Source organism: Carcharhinus amblyrhynchos, chromosome 16, assembly GCF_965287045.1.
Source record: "Carcharhinus amblyrhynchos chromosome 16, sCarAmb.v2.hapA, whole genome shotgun sequence".
NCBI classification, from domain to species: domain Eukaryota; kingdom Metazoa; phylum Chordata; class Chondrichthyes; order Carcharhiniformes; family Carcharhinidae; genus Carcharhinus; species Carcharhinus amblyrhynchos.
This window is the reverse complement of record NC_137339.1, coordinates 46,566,849-46,587,176: the sequence shown is the minus strand read 5'-3', so window position 1 is coordinate 46,587,176 and position 20,328 is coordinate 46,566,849. Positions and strand designations below refer to the sequence as shown.

Genomic DNA, 20,328 nt, shown 5'->3' with positions numbered 1-20,328 from the left:
CATATATCTGTGCATGACCCACACTTGTGACTGGGAGAATGCTCAACATGGGCATGAGCAGCACTTGTTCAAACTAGCCTGTAACTTTAAGAAGGAAGCTGCTGCTGACTGACGAATGCAACTGCCTGCAAGTAAAAGCTAAACAAATGGAGCATCCAGGAATGCAAAGGGCTCTGAGGTTCACAAATGTGGTGCTGGAGGTATCAGGAGGAAAGAGGCCATGTTCTTGTGGGCGGTGGAGGAGGTGGGTTGCAGGAGATGGGCAGGACCCTGCTAGAAAAATCCTCAGTGAATGGGAACAGGTAGTAAGGTAAACTCTAAGCCCTGGACTACCAGCAATGCTGCAAGAAATTCAATGACCTCAACTGATTAGTCAAAGTCAGTGAATGCACTTTCACATGATATGTCCTACCCAGCACAACACAAATGCCTACGCTATTCAATGCATTCCAGACCCTTTTGTTCATCCTGCAGCAGTCTCTAACAATCAGGACTTTAGAGATAACATTCAGATGCTCCTGTTCATTTTTCATAGACCATGATATGATGCTTTATTCTCAAAACCTCCACAGACATGCAGCTATTCAGCTATGACAGGCATATCACACAAACTTAAAGCAAAACAGTCACTAACATTCTTCCCTCTTTCTTGTAGGTCAAGATTGCACACAACAGAAGCGAGGAGAGCAGAACTGGTGGAGGACATAGACATGCCTATACCTCCATGCAGGAGACGCTTCTGCATCATGAGGCTGCTTATGGCAGCGTGTACTGTATTTGACACGGCTGAGAACATCAAAAATGATGGTTTGCTTTTGTCTTTTACCCCTTTGTAACTCCCACTTCTCTCTCATTCTGCCATTGGACATTAAGTTTAAGCTCATTTGGTGTATCTATGGGCCCCTTGCTTACCAACCAATCTTCATTCCATTACTTAAAGCCTTCCCTTCTGATCTTGCTTGCTTTAAGAACTGATGTTTCCCAAGCCAAAGCAGCTACAAGGGGAAGGGTGAAAGTTACTGATGAAGAAACATTGTGATTTAACGTATAATTTCCAAACACCAGCTCAGATACTGCAAGGCACAGGTTACAGAGGGAAAGATTGACTTGAAATCTGATCATGGTGAAACAGTGGGCATGAGAGGGCTGCAGCCAAGATACAGGGAAAAGATTGGCTGGAAGTTTCCAGCCATTGCTACCAGTGGGATCTTCTGGTCCCACTGATGGTGAAACCCCTGCCGTGGGCTCCTTGGCAGTGGAGGATGCAAAAAACAGGAAACCCCAGTGACAGCGATGGAAGCAGAAAATCCTGCCGCTGGCCAATGGATGGTCACCTCTGCTCTGCAAAACATGCAATGGTGTAGCATGAAAAATCCACTGTTTCAGCTCGGTAAAGGGACAGACTGCACATGAGTTCAGCTAAAGGAGAGTCAGATGGGTACTTCAATGGGGAAGCCCATAAGAAAATGCTGATCTGCACACACATTAAGATGCTTGGTGCTCTGTCAGGTTTGCCAGAGAGGCTCTTGCACTTAGGAGTCTGGCTCCAATATGGCAGATGGCATCATGCAGGGATTGTAGTCCATTGTTTTTACGATGGAAGTGGTGGCTAACTTTGTGATACCACTTGCGGGCACAGCTATAATGCAGCATCTTGTATCAAAATTTCAGATCCCACTGCAGTACTGAAAGAAGCCATCCAACATTTCAGTGCCACAGTGGAAGTTCAGACAGGAGTCATGAGATATGTGCTGATTTCCATGCTGGCTCATATGGCTGCCTTGGCTATGGATGTCAGTGTCTGAAGGGATATTCATGTTCTCATGACACTCCAGCAATTAGTACTCCATCAGGTTACTAGGATTGTCTGTGACACAGTGGACTATGAATCTGCTATCCTCTCAGGATCAGTAAGAAGTCTCACAACACCAGGTTGAAGACCAACAGGTTTATCCAACAGTCCAACAGATTTATCCCATGCCTTGCAGTGATCATCTGATGAAGGAGCAGAGCTCCGAAAGCTCATGCTACCAAATAAACCTGTTGGACTTTAACCTGGTGTGTGAGACTTTTTACTGTGCCAACCCAAGTCCAACACTGGCATCTCCACATCATGGCTTCTCTCAGAATGAAAACATTCATACACTCATCAACATGGTGGGAGAGATTGTCCAGAGCAGACTGATGAAAGTGATGCTCTGGAGGCTGCAAGCCGAAGGATAGATCCAAGAATGATGTATATACTATCTCTACAAAACGCACTGCAGGAATTCATCAATATTCCTTAGATAACACCTTCCAAACCCATGACCACTACCATCTAGAAGAATAAGAGCAGCGGATATCTAGGAACAGCAGCACCTGGCTTTCCTCCTCAAGCCACTCACCAATGCACCGTGCCACCTTGGGCTGGGACAAGCTCAAATTCACAGTTCTTTGGCCTGTAAACTGTTGATAGGAAGCATGGAAATTTGTGCGATGCTTTCCCACAGAAGAGAAAGTTCTGAAGGGAATGGCATATAACTCAGTCTGAAGCATTGTACAGTGGAATGTTCCAGCTCTGTCGCATTGGGACACATCTGTGTAACTACCAGTGAAGTATGTAAGTTAGTTTTACAAATTTATCATTTCAGCACAGAACATGATTGGAATTGTTCCTGGAATAATGGAAACAAGAATCCAGTGGGGCCCACTGACCAATTCACCCAAGTTCCCAACTTGTGTGGAGTTTCATTCTAACAGAACAAGTTGATGAAATCTACCCTCTATTTGCACATCAGTAATATTCCATAAGATGTACATACATAGACAGAATGGGTGCCACCTCATCCAATGAGGCAATGAGGATCCCGGTTTCGCAGATGCACGCTGTCAGTAACAGGGCCCAGGTCGGTTCACCATTTGCTTTTCCATGACCAAACACCTGGTAAAAATTGAACAGTAAGACAATAGCAGCATCAGAGAGAGAAATTATGCATATTCACAATTGGAGAGTATTTTAAAAATAGCCTTACATTCAAATACAGATAAGGATTGTCAGGGAATGGCACAATGGTAGTGTCACTGGACTCTTAATCCACAGACCCATGGTATTGCTCTGGGGACCTGGGTTCAAATCCAGTAATGACCATGAAACCATTGTCTACTGTTGTAAAAACCCATCTGGTTCACTGTTGTTCATCCACCATCGTCGATGAGGACCTCAACACCATTAGTCATTTTGAGGCTGGATGTGGTGTGTCCAAAGATGACTGATCAGGCCAATTCGGGCATGGAATGTCCTGGCACATATTGGACAGACTTGTGTAGGCACTGTGGTTGTTGCGCTGGTGGCTGTGGACTTGCGCAACTCGTGCCTAAGTTGTGCTTCAGCAATGCACCTTACTTCGTAAGCTTGACAGCCTTTGTGGATGAGGCAGTGCCAGATAGGGTGGTTTTGTGCCAGCATTTCCCAGGTGGTCATGTCTATATCAAGCAACTTCAGGGAGGCCTTGAGTGTGTCTTTGTAACCCTCCATGCGAGTGTCTTCCGGCAGAGAGTTCCCCAAAAAGGAGCTGCTTGGGTATGCACTCGTCTAGCATATGGATGACATGACCTGCCCACCGGGTCTGCGCTCTCATCAGTAGTGTGTGGAATGATGGTAGACTTGTTCTAGAGAGAACTTCAGTGTCTGGTACTTTGTCTTGCCATTTGATGCATAATATTCTGCAAAGATAAGTCATGTGGAAATGATTGAGTTGTCTTGCATGCCTTTGATACGCCGTCCACATTTCACAGGCATACAGGAGGGTAGTGAGTACTGCAGCGCTGTAGACCTTCAGTTTTGTTGCTGGGCTGATTCCTCGACATTTCCATACAGTGGAGTGTAGTCTATCGAAAGCAGAACTTGCCTTTGCTATTCTGCAGTTAACTTCTGTATCAATAGTCACTGCTTGGGAGAGGGTGCTGCCAAGATAAGTGAACTGGTCCACTGCCTATAGTTTCTGCCCTTTGATTGTGACTATGAGTCCTATGTATGGTGCAGGAGCAGCAGGCTGGTGCATGACTTCAGTCTTTTTAATGTTGATGGTGAGTCCAAACTTGTCAAAAGTTGTAGAAAATTTGTCCATACTGACCTGCATCTCTGGCTCTGAGCCAGTATAGAAGGTGCAGTCATCGGCAAAGAGGAAGTCTCTCAGAACAGTCTCCTTCACTTTGGTAATAGCTTGAAGTCTCCTCAGGTTGAAGAGCTTCCCATCCACTCTGTACTTGAGGTTGATTCCAGCAACACTGTCCTGGAAGGCATCATTCAGCATGGCAGTAAACATCATGCTGAACAGTGTGGGTGTGAGCACACAGCCCTGTTTGATGCCATTGGTGACTGGGAATGCCTCAGAGGATTCTCCGCCATCCTGTATTCTGGCCATCATGCCATCATGGAACTGGCGTACCATCTGAATGAATTTGGGGGCAGCTGAACTTTGACATGATCCTCCACAGGCCTTGTCAGCTTATAGTGTCGAGGGCTTTTGTAAGGTCAACAAAGGTTGTGTGGAGCTTGCGATTCTGCTCCTAACACTTCTGAAGTTGGCGCGCAGCAAAAATCATGTCAATAGTCCTGTGACCTTTGCGGAAGCCACACTGTGACCCTGGAAGCAGGCCCAGCTCCAAATGAGTGACCAGACAATTTAGCAGGACTCTTGCAAGGGTTTTTCCTGTGATGGAGAGCAGCGAGATTCCTCGGTGGTTGTCGCATACTTGCCGATTGCCCTTCCTCTTGTAGAGGTGTACAATGGAAGCATCTTTAAGTTCCTGAGGAATAGATCCTTGCTTCCAAAAGGACTGGAACAACTTGGTGAGCTTCTTGACAAGTACAGAACCAGCAGCTTTGTAGATCTCTGTGGGTATGGCATCTGCCCCTGGGGCTTTGCCACTGGATAGCTAGCTGACAGCTTTCGTGACTTCGGCTACTACTGGTGGGGGGGTCATCCATGGCGCTGTTGATATCAACCTGGGGAATCCTGTCTATCGCCACATCATTAATAGATGACAGTCGGTTGAGGATGGCTTCAAAGTGTTCAGCCATCTCTGCAAGAACTGAGTCCTCTCTGTAATGAGACTTGTACCATCTGTAGCCAGGAGGGGGAGCTCCCGAGAGATTGCGGTCCGTAGAGAGTGTTGAGGACTTCATAGAACCGTTTCAAGTCGTTTCTGTCAGCGTATCCCTGAATTTCATCTGCCTTGGTGCTCAGCCAGGCTTCCTGCATTTTACGCAGTTTATTCTGGGCTGTCCTGCGAGCACTGGTAAAAGCATTTTTCTTGGCAGCTGATGATAGGTCCTTCTGACAGGCCCGATGAAGATGATGCTTTTCAACAAGTAGAGCCTGTATCTCCTCATCATTCTCATTGAACCAGTCATGCTGCTTGCAGGTAGAGGGCCCGAGCATCTTCAGTGCAGATGTATGGACAGCATCCCTGAAGCATTCCCAGTCATCCTCAGCGCTGTGTGTGAGGTGTAGGTCAGCAAGCTTGATTTTTAAGTCTTCAGCCAGTGCTGAAACTATGTTGGGGTTCTTTTGCTTGGCCGCATTGATTCTTTTCATAACCTTGCTTCCTTGTGGTCACCTCTTGGCTCTGATGCAGAGCCTCATTTTGGAGACAATGAGCCTGTGATCTGTCCAGCAGTCAGCATCACACATGGCCTTGGTCACTCTGACATCCTGACTGTCTTTTCTCCTGACAATGACATAGTCAATAAGATGCCAATGCTTAGAGTGGGGTGCATCCAGGAGGTCTTGTTACGAGTAGGCAAACAGAAGGTTGTATTGGTGATGAGGAGGTCGTGTGCTGCACAGGTCTTCATTAAGAGTAGGCCATTACTGTTACACTTGCCCACTCCATGCCTCCCAATGACTCCCTGCCAGGTTGCAGAGTCACACCCTACTCTTGCATTGAAATCACCAAGCAAGATCAGTACCGCTCACTGCTGATAGTAGTGCGTCTAGTTCTTCGTAGAATTTGTCTTTCATCTCGTCTGTGTTGTTCATTGTGGGGACATAGACGCTGATCAGGATGGCTTGACTCCTGTTCTGTAGCAGAAGCTGTAATGTCATAAGCTGGTTGTTCACACCCTTGGGTAGACTATCAAGTTTCCGAACAAGGTGACTCCTGACGGCGAATCCAACTCCGGCATCATGACGCTCATCGTTGCCACAACCGCTCCAGAAGAAAGTGTATCCACCTCCAGTTTCAGTCAACTGACCTACGTTGGCAAGAGGAGTTTCACTCAGGGCTGCAATGTCAATGTTGTATCTTGCAAGCTCTCTGGCAACTAAGGCTGTTCTTCTCTCTGGTCTGTCTGCTGTAGGATTGTCCGAAAGCGTGCGCACATTCCAAGTGCCAATGGTGAGCGGCGTCACCTTGTGTTTCCTTTCCTAGGGACATTAGTGAACCATCACTAATGTCCTTAGGGAAGGAAAGCATTACCTGGTCTTGACTCTTAACTGCCCTTGAAATGGAGGACAATTGGGGATGGGCAATAAATGCTGGCCCAGCCTGCGACACCCATATCCCACAAACAAGTAATTTTTTTTTCCCTGTTAAATGTACATTAGATGCATGAATTTAGATTAGGGCATTCTGTATAGGTTCCAGGGTGGAGTCATGGTCCATGCTGGAACCAACGACATAGGTAGAGAAAATGTCCAGGTCCTGTAGTCAGAGTGTGAGGAGCTAAGGACAAGATTAAAAACCAGGATTTCAAAAGTAGTAATCGCAAGGTTACATCCAGTGATGGTGAGATTCAAAAGTGGAAAAAAGCTCAGGTACATGTGTGTCTGGGACTGCTGTAGATGTGGTACATAAAATGGGTTTCAGAGGCTTGGATTGGGATTAGTTCTGGGTGCCAGGACAGAGTGCACCCAGTGTTGCACTTGAATAAAACCGAGACCAATACTCCTGTTGAAACATTAAGTAGAACTGTTGGGGAAAGTTTAAATTAATTTGGTGAAGAGGAGAACTGGAGAACAGAAATAAGAGGTGCGATTTCCTCATCCAGACGCGCACATCTTTTGGCACGTTGGGATGCGAGAATTGCTTGTCAGCCATTTCATGGGATTCATGCATGTGCATCTCCCACAGCTGGAAAGTGGTGGGAAGGAAGGTAAGCGATTTAAATATTTTTAATTTTAAATGTGATTATTGGGTCCGGCACAGAATTCTCGATAACATCTCCCACCCTCCAGGAGTATTTCCAGCTGCCACTCTGCACTGGGATTGGTGGGGCTGGAGGGGCAGCAGTGCGAGGTTCCTGGGCTGGCCAGTAATCGAGCTGGCCAGCAAACTGCGATCTGACAGATCGGGGCCACTGAGAGTTCTGGAGCTGTGAGACTCCACTGTGAATAGGCCCCACTCCCCCCTGAACTTTTAATGATATTCGCGATTGTGATCCCTGCATTGCACAGAGTGGGGAGATTCGGGTCGGAAGGTGAACTGAAAAACAGTCGTGACTTAGACCAGTTTTCTTGCTAATTCAGCACTTTTGCCCCCAAGATTAGAGGATAGAGAGATTAAGATAGTAGTAAAATTTAAAATATCCAATAATTACAAGGGCCAGATTGGATAAAATGAGTGATATTGAATTGGCTGTCTGTTTGACAATTCTCCCATTTTCAACAGAAATGAAACAAGTTGTCGATTCATTATCACCCACTTTACATAATTATATAAAGTAAAAATTAATCCTATTATGTGTTAAATTTCACTTGTCTGACACAACGGGGGAGATTCAGGTTTACCTACCTGGCAGAAGCCAGGTCTGTGAGCAGTCAGAATTGTCACAGTTACTTATCCACAGTCGAACTGTGGGAGCTGATTTTTAAATTGATAATTAAGCAGGTGGCAAGGGCAATCACTTAGTGCTGTTAAGATTCAGTTTTACACATGCATGTTGGGTCCTGATGATGTTATCAGGAACTGTGTGCAATTTTAACTCAGCAGTGTGAGCAAGAAGATATGGTGCCTTTTCTATCAGGCCCAAAACCGTAGCAAAAGCAGATGACTGGAAAGACACGTCTTTAGTTTTTTTTTACCCATAGAATAGAACTATAGAATCCCTACAGTGCAGAAGGAGACCATGTGGCCCATTGAGTCTGCACCGACTCTCCGAAAGAGCATCTTAACGAGGCCCACCCCTTGGTCTATCCCTGCTCATATACCAAGGCTAAACCACTCAACCGACGTAGCTTTGGACACTAAGAGGCAATTTACCAAGGTCAGTCATCTAACCTGCACATCCTTGGACTTTGGGATGAAATTGGAGCACCTGGAGGAAATCTATGCAGAAATGGGGAGAATTCGCAAACTCCATACAGGCAGACACCTAAGGCCAGAACCTGGGTCCTTGGCGCTGTGATGCAGCAGTGCTAACCATTGTGTCACTGTGCTGCCCTTTGTGGACCATGAGGAGAAGAATAATCTACACCGGTCTCGAGCACTGGTGTGGCCACCTTCTCCAAACTTCTTTGCATCCCTGATATCAAATCACATTCTTCACAATTGCAACGGTTAAAAAGTGTTTATTTCTGCAGTTTTGCTAATCTGAGGAAGAAATCTTTTGGTTCTTTAGAATATGGGAATTTGAGAATTCTGCTCTTAATGGAGACAGATGGCTTTATCTGTGCAGGCAAGTGTCAGATTACATCACAGAAATCCACTGCATTACACAACAGTATGTATAAAATATGCCACAGAATGCTCAAGGCTTAGAGAGCAGAAGTTTAGCAACAGTTCAAGAGAGTCTGTCTCTTCAATTCAAGAGATATGAAATTTTGATGAAGTGTAGCCAAAATGAGAGTGAGACCACAATGGCAATTCAGCACCACATCAGTGTAAGAAAGCATGCATAAAGGCTATAGCTGGTACCCTTGTCACATCCAATTACTGTTTTCTAAGACCACAGCGATCCCATTGTATATGCCCACTGATGTTATTATTTGTTCAGGGAGACACCATTTGGGGTCCTCTGTCATGTGGTACATGACTGGATTTCTCTCCCTCTGGGATGCACATATTGCAATATATATACCAAGTTGTCTTTATATTTTACTCTGCACCTTTCCCATTTACCTTTAGGCATGGAAGATAACACTGTTGCACCAAGTGATTTGCTGCTAGATGATGTTTTTTCAGGATGTGATTTTCTCTATGGAGAGAAACCTTCCTCTGTATGTTATGAATAGCTATTTCATAAGCATGTATTTTATAATCAGCCCAAGTGTACTATTGCATGGAGACAGTTAAAAGCAAAAAAGGAAGTAAACCCTGTTTTTTCTCTATCAGACCACATATCACTGTTCTCACATTCAGGGACTGGTGTGGAGAGATTATAAGTGTTGGGTTGATCCCACTTCCTTGATAAGATATTGAAGCACAAGCAGAGCTTTTTAAGTTTTACTAGTGAAAGGCAGCGCGGAGGCACAGTGGTTAGCACTGCTGCCTCACAGCGCCAGGGACCCGGGTTCAATTCTGGCCTCGGGTCACTATCTGTGTGGAGTTTGCACGTTCTCCCTGTGTTTGCATGGGTTTCCTTTGGCTGCTCCAGTTTCCTCCCATAGTCCAAAGATGTGCAGGTTAGGTTGATTGACCATGCTAAATTGACCCTCGTGTCGGGGGATTAACAGGGTAAACATCTGGGGTTATGGGAATAGGACATGGGTGGGATTGTGGTTGGTGCAGACTTGATGGGTCAAATGACGTCCTTCTGCACTGTAGGGATTCTATGATACTGTCAATTGTCAACATAGTTATTACTGGATGCTGAATGTTTTTCACTGTTTTTCTAATTTATCTCATACTGGGGAGATAACCTGGTTTGCAAACTTTGACCTGAATCATACATTTAATCCCATTGCTGCTTTGCATTCTCTGACACTGTTGTCCTTTTTCTCTGATGAAAACAACTAAAGCAGTACAAACATACCCGTAGGAAAGGTACAATCCCATCGCGAGCGATGGCCTGCAGAAGACGAGGGGCACCTGTCAGACTCTGAAGACCAGCGCCACATGTGGAGAAGAATGAACCAATCACTATGACCCAGGGAGATGGCCAGGACAATGTTCCAATCACAAGATTCCCATTCACTGCCTCACCGAATCTAAAAACATAAACATTCCAGTTTACCAATCAACTTAACATGGCTTTAATTTTTTTGCAGTATTAAGAGTCAATATTCTTCACCCAACATAATAATAGTCAAAAATCTCTATCATAGGATGGGCCAATTTGTGATTCTGGTTGAACGCAGAAGGCATAATTTTATTCTTATTTAAATATTCCAATAAACGGTCCAAACTGATTCACTTATCTGCCTTTCTCTTTATATTTGTTGACAGACCTTACATTACCAGCAGTTTTCTGTTTTCATTTATTTTATTAGCTAACACCTTAGCAGCACACATTATTTAGTAATTAAGTGGCTACGGTTTTGGAAGTCTGACAATGTCAGGCTGTCGTTTGACTAACCCTGTGGGAAAGATCAACTTTGGCACCAGTCTGTAGGTGTAAGTGTGGCAGCCCTTGCAAGGTTAACTTGAGTGGTGTGCCATTGCCATGTCTGAATCTGATACCTGGGTTGCAGCTGAGTGATCTGTTCAATTTAATTCTTCTCATTAATTTTTGCACTGGTTTAATACAAATGATTGTCTTGCTAGGCAAATCAGAAGAGTAAACTCTATTGGCATGCAACTGGTCATATATAGATCAGGCTGGGTAACTGTGTTTCCTTAAGGTGATACATGAAGGAATTGAGGTTTGGTGACAATCTGGCAGCTGTGTGTTTACTTTTTACCAATACCAGCTTTTTATTTCAGAGAGTAACTGAGATATTGGGCAGGATTCCCAGCCCCCCATGACATGGTTAAAAAAATGCACCTAATGGCCTATTCCCATTATTTGAAGATCATTTCAGTTCGCCCACTTGTATTTGAGCAAATATACTGAATACCTTTTGGCAGGGAGCCTAAGGGGTTATAAATGGTTGGGTCAGTCCATGACCCATGTTCTCACTGCTACTTATTGTGGTCCGAGCAAAAGTTCAGTGCAGGTAAGGTGAGAATCCTAGCCGTTAAGTGGAGATGAATTGTATTTGTGGACTTTTGTACAATCTCCATATAAGATTAGAAGGTTGCACCATTGTTTGAATTTTAAAATGAGGGGTTTCTTTTATTTATGAGCATTGAATCCAAGGCATTCAGGAAAGTACGTTGCACAGGAAGTACCTCCCACAGCATCCTTTTCTTCTACTTCCCAACTATTGTTTTAAAGTGACAGAAAATGCGGACAGGTTGAAATGACTTTGTAAGTACCACCTCTGTTTATTGTTGTGAGATGTTCAGCTTTCAATGACTGCCTACCTGCTTCAGGTTGCCTGATGTACTCACTGTAATTCCAATGCAATGGTTTGATTCTGTGTTCAACATGAAGCATGAAAAGTGCATGACAAGATCATTTAGCTGTAATGGTGTTGGGCACTGGTTGGATCACACCAAGAATACTGCATCTAGTTCTCATCACTAAAACATGAAAAAGACTTTCAAGCTCTGGAGGCAGCATAGAGAAATATCACAAGGTTATTCTCCACTGTCAGTTGAGAAAAGCCTGAAGAAAAATAACCTTGGCAGGCCTAAGTGGAGTTGAAGGAGAGTTGAGATCATAGATTTATGAGAGAGGAAGAAGTATAGAGAGAATAAATAAAGAAACTTCTGCAAATAGGACACAAAGGCATCTACCTAACCAGTAGGACTGACATGGAGGGTTGATGTTACCAAAACAATTCTAAGTCCAGGACAGGCAGGAAAACTGGAGAGTTTCAGATCCGTTTTTTTTGGACGAGTTCAAAGCTGCTATCTTATGCACTCAGTGCATGAAAAATCAGCAGAAATAGTTCCTCATCTATAGATGGATGGTGGAGGGTTTAAGTCACCTGAATACTGGCTGGGAGCAGCAGAGGGCGCTCTAGCAGTAGAAACCTGTTAATCAGCATCTACTGTCTCACAAAGGCTTTCACAAAGTACCCAGCTCACAAATGTAGCCAACTACCATGGAGCCGGGGCCTATCATGATCACCCACCCATCTGCCTGGAATGATTCCCCCTCCACCCCACAACGATCACCTGCCTGATTCCTCCCCCCCCACCCCCTGCCTGACCCCCTCTGCAATCAGGCGCCCAACCCACTTGCTCACAATCAGCCACATGACGACCCACCCCATCAGGGCCAGCCCCCCTCCTTCCCCATACCAATTGCAACTGCAAAGTACACAGCAGCCACAACATCTACCATCATTGAGCCCTTCTCCTTCCCTCCTCGTAGGCCCAATGATTGGTGGGCAGTGACAGGGTGCCAGGCTAGAACTGCCAGGGTGCCAACCTTGAAAGTCCAAGGGGCATTCCCTTTCCCCCAATCTCCCTGGGAGGCCTCAATGGCCTCTGGTTCTACTGGCGAGCCCGTCATGATTTGTCTCCGTTGCTGGGGACCAGCTGTGATTCTTGCCAGACAGAACCTCACCCAGCAAGGCCACAGAGGCAAGTGAGCCCGGGTGGTAGCATCCGGGGCTCATTAACTTTAAATAATTTATTCAGCCGGAAATGGGTGCAAGGCCGGATACCCGGCACCAGTAAGATCATGAGAGGCGAGAAATCGGGTGCAAACCTGATTTCTCGGCTCACGCACAATCTTACCAGTGCGCTCTGCTCATCGCTGGTGGGGCGCAATAATCAGATCACCCCTGTGGACTTTGTTCTCATGTGCAAGGATTAATTAATCAGGGATCCAGTTGTTGTCAAGTATTCGCTGCCAGAAATACACGTGAATGAATGCTGGATGGGGACTATAGCCAGTTCATCTGTGTTAATGAGAATCTTTTTTAAACAGAGGGTCATGAGGCTGTAGAATATACTGTCAGAGATGAAAATAGATTAGTTAGATGATTGAAAGAAAATGGAATAAAGGAATATGTAAATTGGGCAATACACAGGATTAAGTCTTGCATATAAAATACAGCACAGACTAATTGGGTTGACTGGCCAACTTCAGTATTGTATTTTCTTTGCAATACAGGGTAATATACTGAGCAAAAATAAATTGAAGCAATGCTGGTGAAACTTTTTACATCGATGAGTTAAAATGCACTTAATTACTTTGCTTTACTCCATCTGTCCTGAAATGGCAATGCAGTTGGCAAGCGTAGAAATAGACCTAGATCCATACCACAGTGCGTGAGTCCCGGCTGCAGCACAGAGTTTGTAGTCAGCAAGTACAGAGGATTGGTTTTAACCTTCACCCTTCAAAATAACTTAGAAGTTGCTGAAAGGACTGGAGATGAAACTGGACAGTTTCCATAAGTGCTGCAAAGGGCATTAATGTGCTCTGTCACAGATTGGGAATACAGATGAACTTTCAATGGCTTTAAATTTACCAAGTGACTGGACAGAAATTTAAATGCTGATAGCATTATGCTGAGAAGATAAAAAGGAATTCTATGGCATCAAAACAGATGGTAGCAACTGTAAATATTCAACCAGCTAATCTTTTTTGCTTTTGTAATCTAGATGCATAAATTCAGAGCTTGGGTGGAGTCAGTTTGCTTTACATTTTATGTACAAGAAAATTTGTTATTTTTTGCACAGGAACTGGTGGAAAATATGCTTAAATATGATCAGACATTTCATTGTTAGAAAGGTCCTGAAACATCTACAAAACATTTAAAAAAAGATCACTTGGTTTGAGCGATTCTAGGTTTAAAAAAAAATCAATGCTTCCACTATTACACTAAGTAGTTCTCAGCTCTTCATTGCAAAATAGAATAGCTGATGTTACAGACATGGCTATGGCAGTTGACTCATTATGATACTGTACAGAATACCAGTGATTTGCTCCAATTCATGTCAGTTTGTGAAATCTAGCAACTTGACTATGAAATCTGTTGGATTGACATATAAAAAAGTTGAACATCCTTGAGGGAAAAGGAACCTGTCATCCATATGTGTTCTGGAGTATATGTGATTCCAGTCCCACAACAATGTAGTTGGTTCTTAGTTGTCTTCTAAAATGACCTAGCAAGTCAGTTGGTAATATCTGGAGAAAACTAACGTTGGATAAGATATGCCAGAGATGCCAATAATGTACTTTAAAAAGTCAACTGCATTTTCTGCACACATTTCACCTCACATATCCCCTCCCAGGTTTTCACTTTCTCTTCAGAAGGTGTTGATATTTATATCTGCAAGCCTGAAAAACTCCTCAATATTTGCACAAGTGAGGGCCCAAAAGGTGACTGTAGGTAGATAGTTCTATTGGGCTATGGCTCACGGAGTTGGAGGGTGAGGGGGGAGGGGGGGTTGTTGTGGGGTGCATGCAGGCTGGAGGGGAGAATACTGTTGAACTCAATCCTGATCTGAGCTGAAACTCACACATCTGAAATCCACAAGGTGAATGTCTGGTGAAAGCAGATTTAATAACTTTCAAAGTGATTTGGATAAATACCAGAAAAAAGAAACATTTGTAGAGAGATATGAAAAGAGCATGGGAGTGGGCCAATTGGATAACTCTTTCAAAGAGTCAGCACAGGGACAAGGGACTGTGTTATTTCCTTTTGTGCTACGTGGATCTAATGGACTTTTCAAACCAACATAAAGGGTCATCTTATTTTCCCCCGTCTTTTTCCAGAGATATTCAGGTTAATTGCAGCTACAGTTGTTCCGCCCACAACTGCTAACTTGCATGTGGAGGAATGCATTGTCAGGTGTAATGGAGAAGGAACTTAATGGGAAAAGGGCTAATGAAGAGGAAACAACTGAAGGTACGTCTTATCATGTGACTACATACGTTAAGTTCCTTTGCTGTGTATTATATCTGTAATGAGCAAGATGTACTTACTTGTCTCTGAGTACCACACCTTCAATGCATGCCCCAAACAGAATGATAGTAGATACATCTGTGATGAGGTATAAAGGATCAAAACAATTTCAGGTCGAGACAAAATGGAGTCTTCCATCAGGCATCAAAATTGAAATGATACGGACAGGAATAAAAGCAGGACACGGCTACAAATCTGTAAGACTTCACAGGAATAAAAAATGACAAAAATAAACAAAATACCTTTTAGGCTCTTGCTTACAGTACCAGTGATAAAATATGGTGTCAATACTTCTTTTATTTTATGAACAGTAATTTCTGATTTAATTGGTGTCATTGGAAGAAATGTACAGATGTTGCTTGCATCTGATCCCCATGCTCCGGTGCCAGAGGTCCTTGGTGGTTTGCAGTTAAAAATATTAAAATTGGGCCCCAATGATATTATTTAGCTGATGCATTCTAATTCCAAACATTTTCCATATGACTTGCATGCTTAATCATCCATTTGACTATATTAAATTAAAATGCAAGGTTGCAAAGTATGCTACAGAAGTACATTTAAAAGATTATCTTTTAAGACTTACAGCAGCAATTTGTTATAATATGAGGCCTTAGCCAAGCTTTTTTAAAAACCTCTTTTTCTATGTTGCTGAGAAGAGAGACATGATACTGAAAGCTTTCAATACCACATTCACCAGTAGAGACACAAAAATACCAAATTTCAAACCACCACAACAGTTCATACCACAGGAGAAATGGATGTTAATTAGTTTGCAAGTTGACTCTGATGAACTAAGGCATTACCATTGAGAAAGCAATGGGGAACTATTGGCTCCCCAAGCTCCTAGGTAATTCAAAGAAGTTGCAAGGCTTGACCCTAGTCCTTTTGTTTGTGAAGACTGATCCCTGTGTATGAATGTATGTCACTTCTTGCAAGTGTAAATGAGCCACATGATGAGCTCCATTAATTATCCTAAATTGTTGTCAATCTAGCTAGCACAGCTAGACTATAAAAATTGTGTGAGGGGCTATGACCTCATATTGTACATTTTTATAAAATATATCTAGATATCCTGAAAGCTATTTGTAAAAATTTTAAAAACTGAACAAAGATTCTTAAATGGCTGAAACTGTGCCTGTCTGTGACCCCAGAACACAAGAAGCCACTTTGCAATTTTGGAAATCTCACAGCTCGTTATCTTGGAGGAGTGACTAACACCCATCTGGGGACTGCACAGTTCAACTTCAAAGGGAGCTATATCAAAGGCCATTATTATTGATAACCCAGGTTAGCCAGTGGAGACAGAACATCTAAGACAATGGCTTCTCAAAAGTTCCTTTTAACCCATAATGTCTAAGACATTATCAGCTTGATACACAAAACCAATTTCAAAACATTCTTTGTTGAACTCATTGCGGAGAGGTAAAGTCACACGCCCAAAGCCTCTTGTTGAACATGTGATATTGCCTTGCTGGGTTAAATAGTTAAGTCTGCTGTTTACTATCTAACTGGCAGCTTTAGAGGAAAGGAGCTCAGTCCAGGGTTAACAACTGGCTTCATCTGCAGTTTCTGCTGGAAATTCTGTACCACCACCTACAACCATTCTGGAGACCCTGGGTGGTGTATATTGACGGATGCTCTCCGAGGTGTCCAGGCAGCTGGAGCGCATCTTTAGTAAGCTGTTGGCTTACTCAATGGCATATCTAGCTGTTCTATTGCTTTCACTGTATCGCTCCTGGGCTGCATTGGTTGGACTTCTCATGATTATCGACAACCATGTTTTAGGGGTGGCATGGTGGCACATGGTTAGCACTGCTGCCTCACAGCGCCAGGACCTGGGTTCAATTCCGGCCTCGGGTGACTAACTACATGGAATTTGCACATTCTCCCTGTGTCTGCCTGGATTTCCTCTGGTGCTCTGGTTTCCTCCCACAGACCAAAGATATGTGGTTTAGTTTGACAGGCCATGCTAAATTCCCCTCAGTGTCAGGGGGATTAGGAGGGTAAATATGTGGCGTCATGGGGATGGGACTTGGGTGGGATTGTTGTCAGTGCAAGATTGATGGGCCAAATGGCCTCCTTCTGCACTGTAGATGCTATGATTCGAAGTGGATATCTCTTGTCTCCAAACAGCAAGTCACTAAATCCACTTAAATGTGTGAAGCGATCAGGGAGGATGAGCTGCCAAGGAACAAAAAGATCAGAGCACCTGGCCGTGATTCTTATACACGTCTGCTTAAACATCTTTTTAATGGTTGGACACCTGCTGTACATTGATGAATTGAAATCTCTTGTGGTTGGCGAATACTGCTGGGCCACAAGTGCACTTAGCACCTGAAAATGCCTGCACCAAATGCTGACGAAGCTTATCGTCGCCTGTATATCCCGTCTTGTGGGACTGGCCTCTTGTGAGCTGCACAGATCTGCTCATCTTTTGTCTGTAGTGGAGTTGTAGGTGTGTAAGGAGCAGCTGATTGCTGTTCCTGTTCCAGTTCATGCAGTTGATCATCTTGATGCTCAGCTGAGAACAAAGAACAACCCAGTACCAGAAACAGGCCTTTCAGCCCAACAAGCCCACGCCACCATTTTAACGTTCAGTGAGCACCTCATTACAATCCTTCTTCTACCTATGACTTTTGCCTACGCCTCTTGGACTCCACAATAAAGGTGTGCAAATTTAGAGAATTCTATGTGTGCCAGATTGAGGGAGGTCTAATTTAGGGACAATTTGTTAACACCAATCAACCTTAAAGCACGTTTTTGGGGTGTGGGAGAAAACCCACGCAAGCACGGGGAGAATGTGCAAACTCCCACAGACACCGACCCAAGTCGGAGATCCGACCCAGGTCCATCTATCTGCACAGCAAACAGTAATCGTCACTGAGCTGTCGTGTTGCCCGTCAGTTGGTCCAGTTTAAGCGTACACTAATGACGTGAAGCACTAGGCAACTCTTGAAGCAACATCCAAGAGCAGCCCTCACACGACCCACCGTGTGTATGCCCCTTGTTGGTCAACAAGGCGGACCAATCCAAAGGTCCAAAATAAAATAATGGAAGCAACACCTAAGCTGATCTGATAGATCAGAGCTGTCAACAGAACAGAGAGTTGTCAACATCATCTCCAAAGAAGGATAGGAAAGGTGCGCAGCACAAGTACTGTGAACAAAACCTTTCCCACAAATAGGCAAGAAGGCAGCTGTGAGGTTTCACTATTTGTTGCCATGTTTTCTCATCATGTCTTTAGTTGGTGGTGTATTCTCACCTTACTTTCTCTGGCAGGTTACAGAAAGCTTGTGAAACCGATTGAACTACAGTTAAATTTCAAACTCATATCATTATCACATTAATTGAATGATTGACATCTTGAAACCCATCACTCTCTCTCAAGGAGTTTTATCGCATCCAGCTGAGCATGCTGCAGTTAAATGTGGAACAGAAGAACAGGAATAGCCCAGAGGGAGGCAATGGCCTAGTGGTATTAGTGCTAGACTATTAATCCAGAAACTCAGCTAATGCTCTGGGGTGCTCAGTTCAAATCCCACCACAGCAGATGGTGGAATTTAAAGTCAATAAAAAAAATCTGCAGTTAGGAATCTACTGATGACATGAAACTGTTGTCAATTGTCAGAAAAACCCAATTGGTTCACTAAGTCTTTCAGGGAAGGAAGTCTGCTGTCCTTATCTGGTCTGGCCTACATGTGTTTCCAGAGCCACAGCAATGTGGTTGACTGTCAACTCCTCCCCCTAGGGATAGGCAATAAATGCGGCACCCATGCCTCATGAATGACTGGAAAAAATAGTCCCTTGAGCCTATTCCAGGACAGAAGGTTGGGACTGGCTTTCTGACATGCAGTTAAGTCCACGTTTTAAACCAACTCAATTCCAAACACAAACGTGCCTGCAAGCTATAATTCAGCCCAGTAGATCTGGAAGGGAGATGGTTTAGATATTTGGTGGCAGGTCATGGGCATACAATGCAGACATTCAAAACACGACCACTGCACTTACAAGAAACTGTCAGTAGAAATATCTGTACCAAATTTCATACAGGATAAGTGAAACAATAATTTATAATGTCTCATTTTTGAGCAGTTTTAAAGTCTCAGTCATAACTCTAATTAATTTAATATTCTCAACATTAAGCAGCCTCTGTACATACTTATTAAAATGCTCGCTTGTCAGTTTTGGTGCCTAATAACCTTGTGGGAGCCACTTAATGCTTTGTACACTGCAGCAATGCAAGTTATCACTTAATTATCTTATTAGGAACAGGTTGGCTAAGCTCTGTATTATGAGGAAAAAGGATACAGACAGCAGACGTTGTTGCAATTGCCATGATTGTACCAATTGGAATAGACTTCTGGGCATCCCTCAGGTCTCCTGATCTATTTGAACCAGCCATAATTCCTGAAAGAATGATAAAGAATTGATCACATGAGCATCATTGTTATATCTGGATAAGTTGAACTTCTATAACTCAAATCAAATTTCCTTAGCCTTGAAGTTGAATTAACAAATCCCCAGGCATTAGAAGCATTGTTTGTGGAAGGAAAATAATTAAAAAGGTAGAAAAATAAAGCAAAAGTACAATTGCCCCAGAACTACGTGCTCCATAACTTGAGTGAAATTCCAATTTTCTGCCACATTCCTGGGGTGCGGGGAATGGTGGAGGGAATGGTTACCATGTCAGTGCAATGTAAAAACACTGAAGGAACAAAAATGGAAAATTTACTGCAGTTCAAGACTTTTCTTATGAATTAAGGGTGTTACCTTGCATATCTTCCTGGGTACAGTGATGCTAGACACTCCTGTTGGTTCAATTATTGGCTGGGAATTTCCATCCCTATTTTCAGAAATTACCACAGGAGTTTTTCACCGGTGGAATTCCTTGTTCGATTGTGCCCACCCCATGCCAATGATGTAACAGGAAACCTGACTTTAAAAGTCAGGAGCCTCACTTAAGTCTATTGAATCATTGTCAGGCCTTTATGTCTGATCGTCTCTGCCACCCACCCCGCCATGTTCAATTGTCCTTTCACACTGGTGTGAGGCACGCTGACATCAATCATGACATGTTCCCCACAATGTCCAGCTGACGAAAAGAATCTGCCAGAGGTGCATTGGTGAGTACAGACCACCACCGCGCCCCCCCCCCCAGGGAAGGGAAAGAGGATCATGCCTCGGTGCTGTCTGCCCCTTAGCATTGCCAGGGGGTTGGGATGTTCCTTAAGGTGGGGAGGGAGAGAGAGTGGGGAGTTCATGACACCTTAACCATCAGCTTTAACCTGACAGTGGGGAAGAACTTCTGGGGGATTTCCTGATCTCCCACCATAATTTCAGTGGAAGATGGGCAGAAATCTTTGAGAACAAGTATAAGCAGACATAGAATCATGGAAAGATTACAGCACAGAAGGAAGCCAATCAGCCCATCGTG

At 43.8% G+C, this 20,328-nt stretch overlaps 1 protein-coding gene across 3 annotated transcripts in view; it reads right to left on the bottom strand.

The window, feature by feature from the left end:
* Positions 1 to 20,328, bottom strand: part of LOC145353988 (solute carrier family 12 member 5-like) — a 1,060,877-nt gene that overhangs the window by 65,502 nt on the left and 975,047 nt on the right. For all 3 annotated transcript variants that reach the window (XM_080205049.1, XM_080205050.1, XM_080205051.1), the window contains exons 10-13: positions 19,203 to 19,301; positions 14,915 to 14,972; positions 9,959 to 10,133; positions 2,805 to 2,923 (exon numbers count right to left, since the gene is read on the bottom strand). In XM_080205049.1, coding sequence (XP_080061175.1) covers positions 2,805 to 2,923; positions 9,959 to 10,133; positions 14,915 to 14,972; positions 19,203 to 19,301 — 451 coding nt within the window. The remainder of the gene's footprint in view (positions 1 to 2,804; positions 2,924 to 9,958; positions 10,134 to 14,914; positions 14,973 to 19,202; positions 19,302 to 20,328) is intronic.